Raw genomic sequence first — 23,206 nt, 5'->3', positions numbered from 1 at the left:
GGTCAGGGTAGACAGGCTCCACCCACGACAGTTGGTTGACTCGGGCGACAAAAAATGCCACTCCTTTTGCGATCGGTGTAAATTTCCCATGGAAATCGAGGCAATTTGTCTATTCTCTGCCAACACCAAGTAAAGGTATTGTTCTCAGTCGAAATGCAAGCTTGACCCATAAACTGAACTGAACCATGATGGAAACACATAGATTTCCTTTTTTTTAGTGGAGTTGCCAGTGCGGCTTCACTGGACTGGCTGTGAGGGATGATTGACTGTCATATCTGCCTGTAACTAACTGACCTGCCTATCGGCACCAGCCCAACATCTGTACAACAAACCAGACGAACATATACTCTGCTGCTAAAATGAAATGAGAAAGTGCAGTAAAACATCCCACTTCCACTAAAGCCAACAACTCCTACTGTAGTACTGAACTGACAGGAAGTACAGCTTTCCCAGACTCACAGACCCTGTAGCTGTAATGTACAATATAATAGCCTGTGTTAACCAGCTATTTCCTATCAACGTGGCTGCTGTTGGAAAGCACAATAAAATGCAAATGCACATTTTAGATGAAAAGTAATTCCATTTAAGTGACAATAGTTCCAGGGCTCACTGCCAAGAATTCCAGTTTCTGGGTTGAAAGACATTTTTTCCCAGGTAATATTCATTCAATGGTGGTATGCAGTAGTGTTTAACACTCCCAAATCTCCCATAAGTATTCATTTGAGTTTATATCTGGTCACTGTTAGGGCTATAAAACCTCGTTTTGCTCACTGTTCCAGCAGTAAATGTCCATTCATTTTTCTCCCCATAGAGGATGTTTGGGATTAGTAGTTAAGGTATAGTTGCAATACTCGGCCAGACACGAAACTCTCCCAAATGGAACCCCAGTACAAAAGATGAACTTAAAGAACATGTCTCTGTGATAAAGAGTCAAAGTTAAAAGCCTGAATACATAAATCCAGAGATTTTAAAGGTTAGACTTAGCTGAGTTGAGTTTGGGAACGAAACATGACTTTGTGTTATTCACTGAAGTTGGAGGATGAAAATTCACTGAACACTGTCACTGTCACAAATGCATTGAACTAACCATTGGTTCAGCATTCAGAGTCTGGAAGTTTGAGTTTGTGGAGTGGGAGTGGGAATGAAAAGAGGCTCCATTGATTTTGAAGGTAAAAACTTCAAATACTAACACTTAAATACAGACAATAAGTTCGAACATGTACAAGATTTTATGTTGGATTCAAAACAGGGTCACACATGTGAATGTGTTTGAATAACCCATTGATTGAAACACCTATTTGATTTTAATTGTAGCCCCTTGTGTTCAAAGAACCGATTACAGTATTTAAATAGAAAAAACACACACTTATCTTACATAATGCAATACAAGACCTCTCAAACCACCTACTCTGAAACCACCTACAGTACTCTCCTCCACACACCTGTAGGAACATTTGTGGGCACAGCAGCAGTCCGTCTCAGTTGGAGCGGACTCTTTCTCTGCAGGCCTTATCTGTCTCCTCCAGTGGCTGGTGATTGAGGAGTGTCTGCACCTCCCTCTCCCACTGTCTGTCACAGCTAATACCCCTGGGCAGGTTTTAGCTCTGCTCTGTCACTCAAACACACACACAGACAGTGCTGTCGGTCATGCAACCCCGAATCGATGTCTTGGTTGTCTGTCGGTCCTCCTCCCTCTTTCCTTCCCAACGTATCATTTCACTCCCCATTTTTTTTTTTTTATCATGTGCATCTACATTTAAAGGCTGCTCTGCTGGGTGTTTAGCATAGATTCATCGTAACATGGTAAAAAGTTAGGTGAACTGTTCCCTCCGGCAGGGATATGACAGCTTTCACTCACCCTTCCCAAACCTTTCATTTCCCTTATTCATTTTTAGACCTACATTCTCCAGGGTGCAGACATACAGTGAGGTTATAATAGCAGAAAAGAAAGACACAGCCTTGTTATCACTTTAAGGCCTGAAACAGCACATTTTTTTGTCTTTTAAAGCTCAAATACTCACAGTTGACCCTGGTAACCCTCCATGTTTTGTCTAGACCGGGCTGTTTCCCCAGCTCTATCTTGAAGGGTGCACCGTTGGGTGGAAGGTCCTTGTCCCGTCCCCCAACTATTGCGACGTTCATGTCATGGGCATCTTCACATACTCGCGCTACCGACGGCACCACATAGGGGGCGTTGTCATTGTAGTCTTCCAGGTGGATAACCAACGAGCCGGTGCCTGTGGCTGAAGGGAAGCCTATAAACACACACAAAACAAAGGCTTTGAGACAGAAAGAAGGCACAAATGACTCATGGCCCAGGAGCACTGGCTCATCGTTTATAAACAATCATGATTTAAAATGACCACTGTTACAAAATGGCACCAGTAAAACTTAATTTCCCTACAAATATTTACATTTTATTCTAAGCATGTTGCTTTTTACAAACCTAAAATCTGAACTTATGCAAACTAAATAAGCCCCATTCTGCTGTTTTCTACCAATATGACCTCATTTAAATTTAACAAAAAAACAACGTTTTGTTTCATGTGTCATTTCAGGGCGAGGTGAACATAAATCACAGTGGCTCCTGTTTTGCAAAAGAGCACGATGACTCACACGGCTGTCTCGGTGTTTGTACGAGATTACGCCTTATTGAAGTATAATGGGTTAAAAAGGAGCTCGGCTCTTCTCTATTACTACTGTTTTCTGTTTCTCTGTGATTAGAGGTTATTAAAAAACCTGCATGGCATCCACAACGGCTCCAGAGGTCAGTCAGCAATTAACACCTAAAGACAAGGATCTGTAATTGGAAAATGGGTCTCCACCTTTTTTTTTTTTTAAGGGAAGGTGGGGGGGGGGGGGAATGCAATTTAGGGCAGGGCATGCAGGGAGGGGGGGGGGACTAGTCAAGATATAGATTATGTAAATGTCAAGTGGTGCTGGAATGAACAGAAAGCACACGCTGAGCAGGACCATGCAACAGAGCAAGTATGTTAACTCTTAAAGGAAATCATGAAAGAAAAACAAACAGATGACACAAAATGTCCAAGATATTTTAAGATCAGAACGTACTAATGTCACGTTTTAGTGAAATTGCTGCCCTTTTCATTTTAAAGACAAAAAGAATTGTCCTAACACATGTCACATGGCATAGAGCGCTGCCTGCGTTGCATTACTACACACATGGTACTGTGACAGACTGAGACAAGACTTTGGCAGAAAGTGGCTCCGAAGCTGGCGATTCATGTGGTTGGGAAAAACAAATGAAAACAGAAATGCATCCAAAAAGAACAAAGGGAAAGACTCGTCCTGTTGACGTCTCATCCCGCATCAAGTGACTAATTGAAACCAAAATGTTCAGAAACATAAACAGAAATGACAGCAAACAATTTCCCCAAAAAGAACATTGTGACTTTTAAGTTTGGCAGATGAGATGTTAGGACCCATACTGCGGCCAGGCAATCATCATCAGAGCAGATTAAACACTCGCTCGAGCCACGTTTCATGTTATAACAAGACATATACACGTTATTACAACATATAGCCATAAATATCACATCATAACTTCAATGGTTTCACATGCAGTGCACCACCCACACACAAAAAAAACACTTTTGAGAGAAATGCCTCAGGCTAAACAACAGAAAATGTCAGATACACCTGAAAAGACTTGAGTTACAAAGTTTCTCATCTCTGTGTGAATGCTTTCTTCTACTGAAGAGCAACATTAAGTGTTGCCCGGGCCACTGAATCCCTCCGGCAGGGCAATATGAAGGCAACTCTCCACATAGTAAATATTTATTTGTGTGAATGCATGTGCGTAGGAGAAGTCAAGAGCGGTGCGAAACCTTACGGGCACGCGTAGGTGCTGATTCTCCAGGTTTAATGGCAGTAATCCAACAACGCACGCGGCCACCGACCCACACAGAAACTGACAGGCCACACTTTGTCCCCACATTTACCAAACCGACATCATCCGGGTCAAAATACAAGTGATTACAGTTAGTGAACTTGTGTCCTCCCTTAAAAATCACCAAGTGGCTGCAGCAAAAACTCTCAGGCTCAAGGTCAACACAAGATGTTCAGGGCCTGTTCATATGAGAAAGAGTTCAGGAAGATCTGCAAATGTTTTGTATTAAATCTGCTTTTTTAGCCACACAGAGTCAGTATTTTGTGAGAAAACAATCTTTTTCCCCACTTTTCTGTGGCAGCGTCACATACACATTTTGTGTGTATGAAGCCATTTCTGTGTTTACAGAAAACTTTTGAAGAACTTGTACAGAGAAAGTTATTTTCCTATGTGTTTTAGGCCTGAGAGGCAAAATGAGTAGACTCTTGATGGCGGGTGCAAACTTGTTTTGGAATATTCACCCCTAACTTTCATTATTTCATCTTAAAATCCCTTTATAACACTCACACGTAGCCAACTGCTGAGGGTGTTTAGCAGAAAATCAGTAAGATCTGTTCATTTCTAAAGCAATTTCATTCCCAGCAGTAAAAAAAAATCGGATTCTGGTAATTAGAGAGTGGAAGAAATCAAATGTAATGCTTGCAAGTTTGGCACATCTTCTGTATAATAACTGTGGAATGACTACTATCTCTGCACTTGGTGGTTGTTCTGTGCTGTCTGGGAAGAAAAAAGGGAAAAAAGAAAAAAGAAAAACAACAGAGAAACTGCACTTGTATAATGTAGATAAGTACGGCTGTGACAATATCGGCAGTGGATCAAGCGCAGAGAGAAATTACTTCGGCAAATGCAGACGGAAAAATGTGTTTGAAAGCAAATCAAAGACAGTAGCTGTTCAGACGAGGCTCGAGATAATCTATTATCACTCGAAACATGGGACCAGGAGGGAGACGATAGGGACTCGATTCCTCGTCAGTGAAAAGAAGCAAATTTCAACCAACAGAGTGAGAAAACCCATCTCTGTGCTTGGCAAGCTCTGAATGAAGCTGTTTGTCTTCCTAAATGAACCCTCCCCACACCTAATCACTCCATTTGTCCACACCTCTCTTTCCCTCCTCCTCCTTATCTGCGTTGTATCGTGCCAGTGTCATCATCTGCCTCCATATCAGCATCAGTGGAGCTTGTCTGCTGGCCCCTGCCTCACACCGCTTTGTCACAAAAGTTCTGATTAAACATGCTGCAGCTTCCTAAAGGAGGGAGAAATTTATGGGTCTCTGCGTCTACAGCGTGTCCATATCCACCTCTGCGTGTTAGGCACTAAAAAGGACATAAAACAGTAAAGTAGATGATGTTAAAGTAGGAAGGGACACAGTGGGATTTGCTGTAGCTCAAAGAGCAGATGATAATTTGTGTAAAATACTGTCCTCTTATTGTCCTGCTGAAGATGGTCAGTGTCATTTTTGACGAGCAGCAGTGACTCGGTGTCGGATGAGGAAGATCATATATGCACATTATTTTGTGAAAGACAAAAAAAAGTGAAATGTTTTGAGCTAAAAACAAAGGACACATATTTGCCATGTTGATTAAAACGGTCACTTCAGCAGTGTTATGAGCCTGGGATCTCTTTCCTTGTCTTTGTCCCTTGCTCTCTGCATGGGTGTGTATGTAATGGGCTGCAGGTGTGCATGGTTGACAATCACTGTGTGTGTGTGTGTGTGTGTGTGTGTGTGTGTGTGTGTGTGTGAGGCTGCATTCACACTGCATGGTGCAAGTGACCCAATTCTGATCTTTTCTTCCACATGTGGCACAAATCATACATAACCCATGACAGTGTAAGCAGGAAAAACACGCACATGGATTTAGAGATTGTCAGATCAGATTCAGGCCTCATTTGTATGTGGGAATAAATCAGATTTGCATCTCCAATGTAAGCGGAGACATGAAATATTCCCCTGTTAACCAGTGAAAATGCAGATATCAGACAATGGACCACTTCTCTCTCCCAAAAAATATCAAACATAGGCAAATAGGAACATAGTTTACAATCATAACAATGCCACCAGCACAAAAGCATAAGGATGATTGCAAATGTTAGAGGCACATTCTTCATAACTCACACCTCCCTGTCTTTATTAGTCGTTCTCACCTCAGCTTGCATTGAAATATGTAAAACCTAATGCCAATGTGCTTGTGATTAAATTATATTTAAATGGATGAAATCACCTTTTGGGCAGTGACATTTTGCATCTCGCAAACAGGTTACAATGACATCAAATATCCCCCGCACTATCTTTCTCTGCAGCCGCTCTTTTTTGTACACACTGCTCCGATTTATTTTGGGTTTAATTGGGTTTTAGTAATTAATCATAAAGTTTTCAAACTTGAAGTTTCTTTTTCTTTTCTTTTTAAAAAATAATGAAATAATAAATTCTGTATTATTTTCACAGAAGAACTAACAATCCAAACCTAAAATATACTCTGCACAAGTGGGGATTGATCCGGATAAATTGGTTTCAGAGCAGGAATTACACTAATTAACGAGTGAGATTAGGTTTAATTGTCTCCATCATAGTCCCTCTGCTGTATTAAAAGGAGCCGTGACTGTGAGTCAGTTCAGGCTCCTGTAGTGTAGTGTGGCGCAACACTCGCAAATGACAAACTGCACTCATTTAACCTAACATTTACAATAAGGCACACATTAGTAATATACGGCCCGTGAGCCAGACCGGATTTATCTAGCCAGTAACATCCTCCAAGGAAAAAAAAGATAAATAAATACAAGGATGCTGGTTTTATTGTGTGTGCCAGTAAATAGTTTTTATTGGGACTAACTAAACATCTTTCTGTGCTCTGTTGCATATTTCCCCATCTGACATGACACCAGACTTCGTCACGAGGACGAATGAGTTGGTAACCTAACGCGGCTGCATGCTGACATTGGCGTGCAGCAGCTTGACCAGTTAATGATTAGAATGCACTTAAGGTGAGACAGAGCTGGGTCTCTGGAGATATTAAGTTACTGCAAACGTCACAGGAAGTGCAATGCATCAGCGGGACGAAATGCCATCGTGCTGAAAAGGTTACGGTTCGTCACTGCTTAATTATAGCACACATGGCTTTGCTTAATGGAGCTGAATTTCCAGCTTTTTTTTTTTCATGGATAGATGTTTGTTCCAAGTTACATGACGTCTGAAGGTTCATCACCAACTCTGCTGTCACACCCCATCACTGTGCTGCATACAGCTTGGTCGGCTGGCCATCCCTCACTCTGTAAAGGCTACCCTCTTGGTATATTTCCATTTTAAACAAAGTAACCTCATCCATGTTTCCTGCTGACTTGTGCCAGGAAGTATACATTGTTAAGAATCAGGCTGAACAGATTTGAGCATTATTACAGCTCCTGGTTTTGGAAACAATCTGCAGCTTGAAAAAAACATAAATTTTTAATGTTTAAATTAAATCGCTGCAAACTGCAGATGCTTTGAATCACCAGGTTTACTCACTAAATGATGTATAATGCCTAAAAAACTGGTAAACTGGTACATATTCCATGGTACGCAAGCTTCCTATGTACTGTAGGTACTTGGTTTAAAAAGTTTAAGAACCACGGCTCTACAGCTTGATCATAAAATCCCCCTGGGACTATAAAAATCTAAATTAAAAGGTGTTGTGATAGAAAATTGCATCTTAATTGTTTTTTCACCCTCCTGGCATGTTTGACTGCTGTTATTATTTCATTATTAAATTGTAATTGGTGAGTTGTCCAGGTGTTTGAGACATTTCTATCCGGTTAAATAAAAAACTATAGTAATTCTATTTTATAATATTTATAAATGTTGCCTTCTAGGATTTGGTCTTAATCCTGTTGTATGTATGGCACAGCTAACTGACCCTGTTTTAGACAGGTGTGACTAGTAAATCCCACTTTAATCCCACTTTGACTCATTAGTGACATAAATGTGAACTAAAAATATTAAATGCTATGCGTGTTTGACACGAGGATGTATTAAATCAGAATTACAGATCCACTGGATATTAAAAAGAGAATATCATAATGAATATGTATCTCAGTATGTACAGTAAGTACTTAATGTTCAGTATGGCCCTATGGGAAAGAAAAAAAATTCAACTTTCCCACTTCTGCAATGAGGTGTAAATGACACGTTGTTCAGCTTTGTTACATTGTTACTCCTGCTTTGCAAACAATTCCTGTAAAACCCTGCAGGGAAGCCTCATCTTCATCATGCAACCACCTGTAGATTTGTAGTCTAATATTAGCTGATATGTTAATTCAGGTTGGCTGAGATATTTTGCTGTCGTTTGCACCGTATCACAAAAAATGTTCAATCAAATTGTAGATTTTCTGTGGTGTTGGTTCATTGGGTGCTGCACCCTTCTTCTCTATCTTCCACCCCTACTCCCAAACACTTCTACCTGCCCCCGGCTGGCCTTTAAGTCAGAACTGTTTTTCTCCCATGTGCCCGAAGATGAGAGGAGCCAGCAGAGTGATTGACTCCTGTGGCTGTCAGGGCTAATCCAGAGCTACAGGCCAAAGACGGAGCCTTCTTTTCTTGCAGCTTTCGCCTTATATCATACTATCAGCTTCCCCAAACGCTCTTTTGCTCCCAACACATTTGGCTGCAGGCTAACACTTTCTTTCTGTCGCTTTCTGTTGTTATGACTTTGGATTTCCTGTCTGTTGTCTGACTTTTTCTTCCCACTGTTGTTGTAAAAGGATGAAAGACAGGTTTGTGACTCGCAACGGTTTGAAATGTTCCCGTTCCTGGCAGTGAACGGTTTGAAATCCATTATCTGTTTTCTGCGCTTGGTCTTTCGGCTTTGGGCAAAACGTGTCGGGGTTTTTTTTCGAGAGGAAGTGATGGCGAGAGTCATTAGTCAAACATTTGATGTATTTCTCTCTCTCTCTACAGAAGAAGTCTGGCCACCAGAGAACTCAGAGGTTTCCAAAAGGACCCACTCGTGGCATCACCAAGGACAAAGCAGAAAAAATGACCACCCTTATCAGGCTATTTCTAATTCTCATTAGAATAATCATTAAATGCCAGGGCTGCTTACGCACAAACAACCAGTGTATGATGCCCTTGGCTAAAAATATTCCCCATTGTTATTACTATGATTATTTTCCTCAGCCACATAAAAGTAAATGATAAAGGGAATGAAATCACAACAAGCAGGGACTAGAGGAAGCCAGGAGCAGGGCTCGCATGTGAGTAATGGCTCACTGGAAAATGTCACGATACATCATGGTGCAGCGAAACAGTCAGAAAGACTAATTCACAGGTGGACTACAGCAAGGTAATAGAGGGGAATGAGAAAAGATAAATGGGGGCTGAATCTAAAACAAGAAATGGAGGAGAAGCTGTGAAGCAAAGTGATTCTGGAAATTATATGATTATAGGATTTGGTCTGCCGTGCCAAATATTTGAACTTAAATCTAGTTTTATATATTTCCTGTCTTGTTACTGAGTCTTCCAGCAAAAACCTCAGTCATTACCACCAGCACAACACAGTAACTATGATACCAAGCACGCACCGCCGCATTCTTCTGACTCTCTTCATCTGTAACACATTCCCAAAGTCCACACGTGTTAAGTTTCTCGACGAGGTGCAGGAGGTGCACATTATTTCACAGCCCACGTTTGATCACCGAAACTCATTTTTCCTTTGTGTTGAATGCAGTTGTGCTTTGTTGTCTCCGGTTTAGAGGTGTGTTTCCATCGAGGGTAAACAAACCACAAAAGTAATCACAGACGTGTAACACGACACAGCCCAGGAAGCACAACCACATGAAACACCGAGGCAGGTAAGTACTGTATATACTTACTTGTTAATATATTAACAAATTAATCTTTATTGCTTAACACAATCAGACAGCCTTGTGTGTGTGTGCGTGCCATTGTGAATGTTTGTCACTCATACATGTTTAAAGGCCACTACATAGACGACTAAATGGAACTCAGCCATCATTAGTTTGATTATTTACATGTGCTTTAATTCTAAACATGACAAGTTTGTTTTGGAACATTTGAATTTCCTTTCAGTTGGAATGATAGACATAGGCTTAGGTGAAATTTATCCTTAAATCAAATGTATTCATTTTTGCCAAAGAATTTTCCTGAAAGAATAGCTATGCTATGCTGCCATGCTGTAATCTCACCGTTATGCCCAGAGACGTGCGATCCTATCTGGTTTTGTACTTTCCTCATACTCGCTCTCCGCCCTGACACCGAACCAAGTCCCACACCTTGTTAAAACTCCCTTCAGATAGCCCGCTTCATTCCATCCCATCATTCATCAGTATCCCGGGGGCTTTGCGCAAACACTATCACATGACACCCCGCTAATCTGATTGGCTGATCAGAACTGTAAATGAAACCAGCCCGAGCCAATTACAATAGGCACAAGTCATTAAGAGAGATGACTTCGGGGAGAGGGGCTGTGCAGGGGACAGGTGCATCGCTGCAAGTCTGGCAAATTACTTTCAGAATAGAGTTGGGGTTATCAGTTGCTCGTAAGTGACTGCAGAAGGAGACTGTTGAGGCTTAAAGTAGGCTTACACTGCAATCATTTTCTATGTTAATTAAACGCTAAAATTGCCTCGGCTGTGAATTGTTTTGATCTTTTCCCCACCGAAATAAACTTGGGCTAAATAAAAGTGATACGATGTCAAACCATTTTTGTTTTAAAGTCAAACAACTGTTTGGGTATCAGGCATCTCATTTTCCATCACCTCCTCAATGTGGTCGCCATAGCACAACCGCCGTGACGCCGTTTCATACGCGACACAAACACCGCAACGCTCTTGACAGGTTTGATTCTGACGTCATGACTCTTTCAATCACATTTTAGTATCGGTTCAGCTCACTTTGAACCTCGCCAGAGCAGGTACTAAAAAAACACAAGGTACCAGGTACTAACCCTCATGGAAAAGCAAAAGTAGCGTAGCGTTGAGGTAAATCGAGCCGAGTAGTGCTCGAACTGTATGTTGGAAAAAGCCCCATTAAAGTAACACAATGTAGATTTTTTTTCCCAGGATACCCCTACATTTGGGAAATGGTATTGTCTGTTGCTGTCATAAAATAATTGTTGCGGTAACTTCAATATGCGATACTAACAAACTCTCCTATGTAGCCTATGTAATAGCATTTTATAAAAACATACAATTGTTCAAGATAAGAGAAACAAAAACAAAAACAAAAAACTCACAGAAGACAGTTTGCTATAGGAGGTTAGTTTGTGTACCCTAGTGCTCACTGTAAGCACATTGTTTGAATAATTCGATTTATGAACATAAATGAAGGAGAGCATGACTTCACTAACATGGCCTGCAAACAATGCACGCTTACTCTTCCAAAAATAACAGAGTCAGTCGCAATCAGTTGGTCATCCCACTTATTTCTGCTCATCCTAGCGAGTGACAGCTTGTGACGTACGCCGTTTCTTTCTGTGTCATCACCAACGTGACGTGGATGCTAACGCGTTTCACCCTGTTGTTAGTCGATATACTATCATGTGCTCATTGTTTGACATTCATGTTCTCAAGAATGTCAAACAATGGCTTTACGAGGTATATTACGTCTTCTGATCCACAATCCAACTCATCTATTTGGAACAATAAGTAAACATGTTGCCATAAATGCACATGTTGCTTGCGAAGGGACTATAATATCACAGCAATAGACAGTTCCCCGGTGATTTTTAACCCAGGATTGTGTTAATTGTGTGTTAATTGGACTGGCCCTTGAGGCAACCAAACAACTGTGACGTTGTGTACCTAAAACACCCTCCAATCCCTGTACACCACCCTCCTACGGCTGCCACCACACAGTTAGACAAATATGCTCACTGAAGTTCACAGATGGTGCCTTCCACTCCTCCCTAAGTCTCAGACAGATTTCCTATGTTGTTCGAATGACAAACTCTCCAGATAAACCTAAAGACCAAGTGTGCTTGCACGGCTCCATCATCTGACTTCATCTTTTTATTATCTATCCCTCTCTATCTCCACTTCACACTAATCTCATTTCATCTTGGTATCTGTCATTAAAACTACACCCAAAGCTGTTTATATCTTTACTGGAGAAGCTCTTGTGGAAAATCATGATAGCGATGTTCTGGGAAAAGGGGCAGAGATGTCTTAAAGTAAAATAGAATAAAAAGATCAAAGGATTTAGGCACTTTTCCCTGGTACCAGCCTGGTACACAGACAGAGGCTCTCTTGCTGAGCAGGCAGAGGTGTGTTTTTTTTCTTCGTGTGCCAGGTGCAGCAATGACTTTTCATCGAGATGAATCAGTATTAAAGGACACAAGAGAGGCAGCTTCTGATAATGGACACTAACACACACACACAGAAAGAGAGAGAGTGAAAGATAGAGATGCTTTTTTCCCATGGCAAGCTGCTAAACAAAGGTGGTCTTTAATCACAGAAATAATATGAGCCTATTTACAAGGTGGCAACTTCCCCAAGAGGTTCCTGAACAAGCCAAGAAATGAATAACAGAGTCAGCCAGAGAGAAACGGGGGGAAAAAGAAGCCACTGAATCACTAAAGTAAGAAAGACACAGCGTGTATTTGGGGTTAATGAGGCAGCATGGCAAGACAGGGGAGGCAACAAAAGGCGAGATAGCATCTATCTGTGATCTTCTGCACTTTCCAGAGCATATCCCATTACACTGTCATTATCCTGGGTCAAGATTCCTTGCTTCCCGGTACCCGGAACCCATTTCCTCACACCGGCCGCACCCCTGCCCACTGCTGCACAGGGTCATAATTGATTGGCTGAAAAAGAAGACATTTCAGTGAAGTAGTTAACCTGCCTGCCTCTGTGGCTGTTTCCAGAAAAGAATTGACAAAAGACAGATATATGGATTGAGTGAAAGTGACCTTTAAACAAGGAGGAGGTAAGTAAACACTTCCAGAATTCAGATTGGTAAAAGTGCTAGCTCACAGAGCCACCCATCTTCATTTTTTCCAAAAGAGTCACTGCATTTTCTCAATGTTCACCTTTCACTTCTGTCCTTGTCTCTCGAGCTTGTCTTGTTCTCCTCCGTGTTTCTCTTTTTTCGTCTCCTGACGCCGAGCTTCCTGATACTATATTTACCGCTCTATTAGACACAGTCTGCTCTTTGGCTCTTGCTCCCTTGGCTTTAGTATAATGGATTGTTCCCAAAGTTATAGCTCACAGACATTGCTGGTTTCTGGCATTCATCTTCAGAAAGTTCAGTCCCCAAACCCTGATTAATCAATCAGTGAATCATCAAACTTAATCAGGGTTTCGTAGAGCCACATATATTTAAAAGCCAGATGTGTAAAGCTGAAGGACTCGGTGATCACGAACATTCATCTTCACAACAAATCCTGACTCTTGGGGCTGACACACAGACTCTCATGCTTTACTATGTCGCTGCAGCCTGATCACGGCTGGCTAAAGACACAACATGAGTCTATCTATCTGCATTTAGCCTGCCAGGCTGCCTGACTGTGAGCTGCGACACTGCAGTTACTCAGCGGTGAAACCATTGTATGTTGGCTGACCTGAAACAGGGAAATTACTCAGTCCATTACAGCAATGAGAAGCACACTGGTTCCCTACATTTAGTATGGCAATGAGGCAGCACAGTGGCAGTCAGCACACAAGCAGAGGGCAACACATTTAGAGACGGATAAAGATGTACCTGCAGGCAGGCTGGCACACGCATGCACACACACACACACACACACAAGATATACTTCCATTTCCATGACTTGGAATAAACCTTACGCGAATGTTAACAATCCCATGCCCAGGAATGAATTCACATGTGTGATATGGTAATGCTGTTTATCTACTTTGTAAGGGTGTGATGTCATACATTGCCAAATTGTATTGCAGGTTTCCTTTTGCTTGTAGGGCTACCTCACAATACGTGGGTCACGAGACCAATATTATCATAATACAACAATTCTATGATAATCAACGTATCGCGAGACAATCGTATCACCATACGTCACCATATCTGTCTAACTGAAGAAAACAAAACGGCACCCCCTTGAGGCGACATCAATTAGCGCCTGGTGAGTGAAATTAGCAGGAACTTTTTACTTTAGAGCACCTTTATTTATTAATTAAATGATCAATATTTGCCCTGGTGTATCGGCTATTGTATTGCATGTGAAAGATGATGGAAGTGCAGTCACTAAATGTGCACTAGACAAGCAAAATACATCTGGAGCTCCACCCTGCATGCACTCCATCCATTTCGAATTGGATGTGCCATGAAATGTCCAACCAGAAGCCTTTTGTCTCAACTCCACGCTTCCCTCCGAATCATCAGCACCTGTGTACAGACTCCTTTAAATCTAGAGCACCAGACACATGGCGATCAAAGCATCAAAGGCTTTATTCTGTTCACCAACAAATGTTTTCCTTGCAAATTCATTGTCTTTCTCCTCCTCATCATTTCTCCATACACCTGCCATGATTGATTTATGGAAAAACAGGGCTTACCTGACATCTACTAACAAAGTGAAAGTGGATAAAGAGGTGGCAAACAGTGAACTTCATTATTAACCTGTTAACCTCATGGTGGAGTTTCTTTCCTGTGTGTTTCCCTCTAATTACATAGACAGCATGGCATGTTGTGTATTCCGAGCAGGATTTTGGGCTATTGCAATTAGGATGAGGGCACCAGCGTCGAGCATCGAGCAAACCCACTGTCAAGTGTTCCTGTAAACATGTCAATCCTTTGTAACTCCTTGAATATGTGGTGTATAAGTTAAATATCTGTTAAATTCATTGACAAATTAGTTCACACATCAGCCCCACTCTCTTTGGATCGCAGTGTCTTTGCTCTTGTGTCACCCGGTGACATTCCTGCACTGCACAGCGAAAGTCATTTATCGTAACCTTGTTTTAACCTTGGTTGTTAACCTAACCACAATTCAAATCTTAGCCCTACATTTAACAAGTTCCTCAGAGATTAGATTCCACTACTGGTCCTGACAACATCAATGTTTATGGCAGAAAAGGGCCTAAAGAGGCACTGAATACAACGTACTAATACACGTACTCATATCTAATTTTACATCTGAGCACGAACATCCTTTTTTTTCCGTGAACCATTAAAATTCAGCAGACTGTCTCGCCTTTTGCTTCTTGCTTTTGATTTAAACCAGAGGGGATGTAATCTGGCTGTGGTGAATGCTGGGAATTATCACACTGTTCAGTCTGTGAGCGTGTGCATGTGTGTAATACTTAATATTCCTGTAATTAACAAAGCTCTCTCTCTCTCTCTCTTTTTATTTTTTTTCTTCACTGTGTGGAGGCTGTCTCACTGTGACACACGAGGAGACAGACACAGTCTGAATGGCCGTCTCTATTCCGTAAGTCTGTGTCTTCAAAGCAAACACTGCTCATGCATAACTTAAGTTTTTAATCGCAGGTTCTGGAGTGCCAGACATCGATGACTGCTTGCATGCATGTGTGTGTGTGTGTGTCTGTGTGTGTGTGCGCCAACGTGTTTGAGACAACTGGGACTTTAGTAATGTATTCATGTATCCCAATGACAAATGACTCCCCACCAGGAGGCGGTTTAACATTTAAATGAGGAGCAGAAGAAAACATTCACACACACACACACATGCACAGCAGTGAGTGGATACACGAGAGCAAACCAGAGAGGCACTGCATGTACTAGGACAAAGACATTAAAAACAAAGATGAACATACAACTTTAAGCCACCCACGCACAAACACAGGGATCCTCCAGCAATGAAAGTTTAAAACTAATGTGAAGAATGGAGTAGGAGTGTGGGGTGTGGGAACAGCTGGCATCCCGACGGGGAATCACAGAGCAGGGGAGAATTTGTTGGCGTGCAAAACCAGCAGCTACTGATGAGAGTTTATATAAACAGCCTGCCAAGCTCTCTGCTCAGGTAGGAACAATATCTCTACAAACAATATTGCACGACTCCGCCTGCCTGCCAAGTCCCACACTGCCCAGGCATGACTAGGTTGTGGCTTTTCAGCCGGTAACTCAAACGAAGGACCATGCGATGGGAGGAGAGGAAACAGTGTGCACAAATATAGATGTAGGTGAGCGATGGTGCATGTAAATAAACAGTAAACAACCATATGGATGCTCTGATGTGTCCACAATCACATATTCACAAAGATCAGCAGAGTGACTCACTTCTACAAATCATCCCCCCCACTGTGACGACGTCTGATCGTGATTTTAACTTTATTATTAGTTCACTATGTTGTTAACACCTCCTTAAATCCTTTTCTCCTCTCTTTTCTCTAACTTTTTTTTTTCTATTTCTGGATTCCAGTCAGTTGTCTTCTTCGATTCTGACTTCCATCCCTCCCTGTAGTATATTCGCTGCATCATTCACCATCTGTTCCTGTCTGGAGAGCTGATCCGGCTGACCTTCCCTCACTCAGACGGTGCTAACCATGCAACACAAACCCCAAGAATATATAAAAAAATAAAACCAAACAGACAACAGAAAATGGTCACTGCCAGAATTTCAAAAATAATTATTTTAAGTAGATAAAAATGTCATATATCTAACTCACCTCATACTCTGCCTCATTACTTTGAATAAATGTTTCTTCTCTCTACTTGGAATTCAATATCTCTTCCCTTTGACTTCCTTTCTATATGATTGACTCACGCTCTCGCGCTCACCCTCTTCATCTCCAGTGCAAGGTGGATATGTATTCATCCGTCGTCTCCACGTAAAGATAAAGATAAAGATGTTAGGCTCGATCGATTGATATCCTGTTGGTAGTCTACGTACAGTCAGTGGCTTCTCATGCAGTCACTGCACAGACGGCTGTGGATGAGGGAAAAATTTGCCCTGACGATGACAGAGTGCAAAGCAAGAGGGGTGAGGCAAAGGTCGAGCGGACGTCAGTATTCTGCTCCAAGTCCAAACACGTACAGACAAGCTTTGACACAGCAACATTTTAAAGGCTGAAACACTGGGATTTGTATTCACCGGCATGACCAAGGAACGGCATAGACACATAACTTATCTCACTTTTCAAACATAACTAACCCTCGGAGGATAATTCTTCATCAAGCACTGACTTACTCTCCAGCTTTAGCAGCAGGTCAAACCTTTCATCCAATAAACTATGGTCTGTATTTACATTGGGGCTTTTCTTGTCCTAATGAATAAACCATTCAGTTTTCCTAGTCCCATCCATTCATGCACACATTCATACAGGGCATCAATGGACTGGTAGCGCTATTTTCTATCACACATCTTATAAACCCATTCATTTGCTGCCGGCACAACCACAAGGAGCAATTTGGGATTCAGCGTGTTGCTTGAGAACACTTATGCATATAGACTAGACGAGCTGGTAAGAAGATGACCTCTTTCTGTACTCTCTGAGCCCCAGCTGCACTCTACAATAGTTCCATAACATAAAACTGGGGATCTGTGACACTTTGATAACAATGTGTCCAGCATTTTGACAACCTCTTCAGTCATTCATTTTTGGCACGTCTACACACTTAAAATAAGACTGTAACTATATTGTTAACACCTCACTTGCACAACATGCGTATTATATAACTATGGTGTCATGATTTCATTATGTAATGAGATACATATAGATACATTGTGTACGTCTTCCTTGAGATTTGCTGATGACAGTTTCAGGAAAAAAAACTGGCAAAATTCAACCAACCCTAAAAAAAGGTGTAGCACAGATGGTGGTATGCTCATAAATGAATGTCAACCAAGACTTACATATACAATTGTGACTTTTGCGTTGATTGATGGAACTCGTCCGAGGTATTTCATGTCAAAAAAATGGCAGAATACTTGAAAACTACAACAACATACTCCGCCTTCCCTTCTGGCTCCTGCACTAATCTAACTCTCTCCCTTGACAACTAATAATCTTCACAATTTCTCTTCCTCACAATCTCTTCCTTCCTAACTCATGAGACTCTTTATCTTTTTTTTTTTCACTTATCTCCTCTTATGCCCCTTCTTTTCTTTCTTTGACCCTTTCACCCCCGTCCACCTTCGTTCGCTGCCACATCCTTGCTCCCCTATTCAACGTTCCATCCATCTAAGGCCACTGAATTCCCCAGCACAACAGTTCTATTCTGCTGCCTACTAATAGAATCTCTCAGTTCCTGTAATGAATCTGTCAGAATCTCCCTGAGCACAAGAGACTAGATAGATTGATAGGGAGAGGGAAAGAGACACAGAGAGGAGTGGAGTGGGGTGGGGACAAAGAGACGTAGAGACACAGAGAGATGACGAGATGAAGGGACAAACGAAGAGAGAAAAGATAGAAGGCCTGTGGCTCTTGACACTTTCATATGTGCCTTGGAAAGTCTCAGCGCAGCAGCTTCACAGACACTGCCAACCGGCCACCATATGCTCCAAAAGAGGCAGTGCCACTTAAGGGCATCCCATTGTCACCGTGGGATACTGACAGTTCCACTGTCGCCAGGTCAAACTTACAGAGTGAGTCATTGCAGGGACTTTTACTGTACTTCTATCTACAGACAGTTTAAACTCCATTCTGCATCCGAAATCCAAAATCATGAAATTCTTGCTGTGATGCTGCCACGACATGAAGTGGAATCTTCATGTAGGCTAATTCAATCTAGTTCTTGTGAACCAATAAAATATTAAATAGATCATAAAAACAAGACTGTGGTAAAATAAACTGGTGTAAAGTGACACTCAAGTCACTAAATCGAAAAAGCCTTACTGTTGCCATCCAGCGGCTTACTGACATTCATGTTTATGAATGTTTTTTGTAAACATGTCACATTCTAAGTAAGTTTTCATTCTGCAAGGGTACCAGCGACTCACCGTTATCTGTGGCGATGAAGACAGCTGTGTATTTGTTGTCGTGGACATAAGGAGACTCACGGTCCAGTGAGGCTGAAGTGTTGACAGTTCCTTTTACTGGGTTCACGCTGAGCCAGCCTGCTGGGTCTCGCAGAACAGCGTACCTGGGAGAAAGTTAAATAAGAAGACCGGAACATCAGACACACACACATACAGTCCTGTAAGTACCACGCAGAAAATGTTTTAAAAGGGTTGTTTTGGTATTTTGTGAGGAATGAGCGTAGAAGGAGCGATAATACCAAATAATAAAGCTGTAGTATGCAACATATGGTGGGTCCAACTGAGGGAGCATCTGTGTGTATGCACCTGAAGCTCAGCAGCGGGCCATGAAATTGCAGTAGAATCCACCTCAAAATAGTTTTTTTGTGTGTTTTTTTCGGTCATTCTCCAACCTGTTTTGCGTCCACCTCACTTTACTAATGCAAACTCAAAATGGCTTTGTGTGTCTTGACATAAAACGAATCACTTCCTGTGTGCACTGCAGGAATAAGAGATCTAAACACCGCAATACTGGGAACCACAGAATTCCCAGAAAACAGCATTTGGTGAACTCATATGACTAGTATGTTTTGAACATAAAAGACATTTGTATGACAGTTTTACAACACTTTTTTAAATCAAATCAATAACCCTATTGCTCTTTCACAGTTGCTTGACTAGGATTTATTTAGTTAAAGGAAGTGGAATGTTGTAAAGCCATTAGCAAAGTAATAGATGCAATAATGGTGCTGAGCAAGTGAGAATATGGGCTGACGGCCACTTCTTGATCATGGGCGCCATGTGTGTGTGTGTGTGTGTGTGTGTGACTGCAGTAGCAACTCCTGTTATGCAGGCTGAGGCTTGAACATGATGGAGGACCTCTTCTATAATCTTGTAGGCAAACAGCCAAGCTAGCATCACCTTAAAAAGGAAGTGAAGAACAGATCATGACCCTGCTAATGTGGCCAATCAGCCGGCCACTAATGGCTGATGGTGATTGGAAGGGGCTCGCGGTTGTGATCATTTACCAAGTCATTTTCTTTTCACACATTCCAAATCAGTAACACAATATTTGAATGCACATGTGCAGGAGCTCCTTTGCTGTAACATACACACTGACACACAAAGATGCGGTTTCTTCACGACAAAGCAGTCGACAAACTGTCTCTGAAATGAAGCTCTTCAGCTAACAGAGTGCAACAAAGCCTTGGGAAATGAGTTTGCAATCAACCTTTGTTCACACCTCTCCCCTCTCGCTCTCACTCACACGCACTTCCCCTGCCAGTGATCACGACTATTAACCGACGCACATGTAATATTGTTACAGAAGAGTAGATTCTGCTGTGTGGTCAAATGTAGCATTAATGGTGACACACATCATTGCACACCATCCCATCTTTGGTATACACACTTAGACCCCCCCCCCCACACACAAAGAGAAACCACATGATTCATGTGGCAGGCGTCCACAATAAAACAGAGCGAGGCTCATAGGTTATTAACCTCCCGATGTCTCACAGCTCCTATCACTGACTTCACTGTCAGACACACACACACACACACACACACCATCTGAGCTGCATGAGTGATTAATCATCACAACACTGAAACTGAGAAAAACACACATGCACGAGGCTGTGTGACTCTAATGTGCTAAAGTAAACTCATAAAACTAATCACATAGTATGTATTATTGTAGCTTGTTTGTAGTTTATCAATGACAGGTTGCAGTCTCACTGGAAGAGATAAACCAATTCATTCTTTTCAGTGTTTACGTCACTTATTCACACCTAAGAATTGGGTATCAGCTGAGTACTGCGTACAAACCCAGCACCACTGTTTAATAAGCTCTATAGCTCATCTTAAGTGTATGGAAGAAACATGAATCATTCTATGTGTTAAGAAACACCTGGCTTTTCTACATCACTACATTAATACACTGCATTAATACATTTACAGTCTTGTTATTTATAATTGAAAATCATGCATCTAATGCCTCTTTTACATGATACAGTTCTCGCACTACACGGCTCTCCTCAGTTTAGTATCAGGCAGGTCATTTTCCTATTACTTCATAGTACCTAGTCAGTGTGGGTGGGGTCATCAAAGCACGACTGTGCAAAACTGTTGTGACACCAATTTACACAAGACACAAACACAGAAATTGGTGACGGGCAAAGCAGTTGTTTTTCGGTGTACTGAATCATCAGAATCACAGTCACTGAATTGAAATAGAGCTGATCGGGGTGTGATTTGGCTCACGATCGCCATCTTCCAGCAGCGCTGTCACTAAATACATCAGACTCCTCTGTTAAATATTGAGTCAGTCATCATCTACCGCTTTATCCTCTGCTAGAGGGTCGCGGGGGGTGCTGTGCCAATCTCAGCTACATCGGGCGATAGGCGGGGTACACCCTGGACAGTTCGCCAGTCCATCGCAGGGCCACATAGAGAGACAGACAAACAACCATTCACTCTCACACTCACTCCTATGGTCAATTTAGATTGTCCAATTTACCTATCCCCACATTGCAGGTTTTTGGACTGTGGGAGGAAGCCGGAGAACCCGGAGAGAACCCACGCACACACGGGGAGAACATGCAAACTCCATGCAGAAAGGCCCTTGTTCCAACCGGGGCTCGAACCCGGGTCTTCTCGCTGCAAGGCGAGAGTGCTAACCACTACACCACCGTGTGGCCCGTTAAATATTGAGATTTTAGAAAATTCCTTTCTAAATGTTGGAGATTGACGCCTGTTTCAGGAGTTTTACGAACTGATCTACAGTTCGACATTGTTCAGTTTGACTCGTGCTCATGACTCTTTCAGTGACGACGCTCCACTGACCAATCAGTGGCTGACAGTGTTGACGTTGACAAGATTTTAGTATTAGCTCAGCTCGCTCGGAATCTCACCAGAGCAGGTACTAACTATCCCTGATGGAGAAGCAAAAACCCTAAGTAGAGTTGAGTTGAGTCAAGCCGAGCAGTACTAGAACTGTATAATGGAAAAGCGCCATAAACCTTCAATGTTATAGGGGAGTATATATCATTTTCTTCAACCTCAAACACTGCAGAATACCATCAAGCCACCTACACATACTTTTGAGTTAATATCAGGCTATTGTGATTGTTAATATGAAGACGTTTATTGTGCTCTTTAATGCAGACTGAAAGGTAAATGCTAAATGAGTTGCCTTCGCAGTTTCTCCTCTCTGTACAAACATGGGGACAGTCCATTACATCACTTAAGAAGAGCAAATTACAAAGACATTAAAAAGCCATTAGGAATATTCATATCTGTTTGTTCCCAAACCAGAGAGGGTCCCAACAAATCAGTCAACCAGGGAGACACGAATACCGTGACCGGCTGCAAACACCACATCGTGTCCACTTTGACACACGCACGGTGACGCAAGTAGACGGTAAAACAAACAACTTGAAAACTGCAAATGTCAGCTGCCTTGTGCACTGAGAAAATCTCACGACAGCAAATTGATTTGTCCATGCAGACTTTTCTTGTTTGAGCTGCAGAAAGTGCTGAGTCATGAGGCACACGGTGTGATTCTAGTGTTAGAGAAAACGGGCCATTATATTCCACTTTCCACTGGACTGTGGAGCCATGGCTGCAGAGGCAACGCTGAGCTGCTATAGCTGGCATCACAGCTCAGCCGGGGTTTGTGGGTGAACACGGCACACACCTGTGTATGTGTATCTGTGTGTGTGGGTAACTTTGTATTGTCGCTTTTGCAAGTGTTGGGGACACGGAGAAGCCTGGTTGGTGATGGTGGAAATATGCATCTGTCTTGACTGTGTTGTGGCAACATCTTAATAATGCCACGGTGAGTGTGGAATTAAGGACATAAGAACCTCGGCTGTGTTTGTGAGTTTTATCTTTTTATGTTTGACAGATGTTGAGCAGCCCCTGTGAGGTCAGCAGCAGTCCAGGGCCTGAACACCAGCCTCAATATCCGTCAAAACCTGTTGAGTGTGGCCTCAAGTTTGGTGAGCAACTGTTTTTTTTTGCTCTGCTCTGAATTTCGGCAAGAACTACTGCACAGATAGACTTGCTGCACAGTGCTGTCTGTTCTTCTTGCAAGAAAACCAAAACTCACACAGACAGTTGCTGTTCTTATGTCCTTATTTCTACCCTCACCGTGGTCATATTAAGATATTGCCACAACAACTGTGAAAGGTATCTCACTGCAAATCACTGCTACGATGCTAACACAAGCCTCTCTGTGAAACCTTTCCATCAAATTATGGATTTGTTTAATCAGAAACACATAAGTAGGCAGAAGCTACTAGTACTCCAAGGGCCATGTCATGAGGATTTTGTCAAAGTGCATGTATCTTTCCCACCTTGAAGGTGTAAGGAATATAATATAACCCTTATGTGTTTGTACGATTGCTTTAAAATAAAAACTGCTTC

The 23,206-nt window shown here is 42.1% G+C and overlaps 1 protein-coding gene across 1 annotated transcript in view; it reads right to left on the bottom strand.

Annotated features, from left to right (window-relative positions):
• Positions 1–23,206, bottom strand: part of cdh13 (cadherin 13, H-cadherin (heart)) — a 285,683-nt gene that overhangs the window by 15,032 nt on the left and 247,445 nt on the right. Inside the window, exons 12-13 of the mRNA XM_058645471.1 lie at positions 18,761–18,903; positions 2,022–2,255 (exon numbers count right to left, since the gene is read on the bottom strand). Of these exons, the coding sequence (XP_058501454.1) occupies positions 2,022–2,255; positions 18,761–18,903 (377 nt within the window). The remainder of the gene's footprint in view (positions 1–2,021; positions 2,256–18,760; positions 18,904–23,206) is intronic.

This window comes from Solea solea, chromosome 12 (assembly GCF_958295425.1).
Source record: "Solea solea chromosome 12, fSolSol10.1, whole genome shotgun sequence".
Lineage (NCBI taxonomy): Eukaryota > Metazoa > Chordata > Actinopteri > Pleuronectiformes > Soleidae > Solea > Solea solea.
This window is presented reverse-complemented; position numbering and strand designations above follow the sequence as displayed.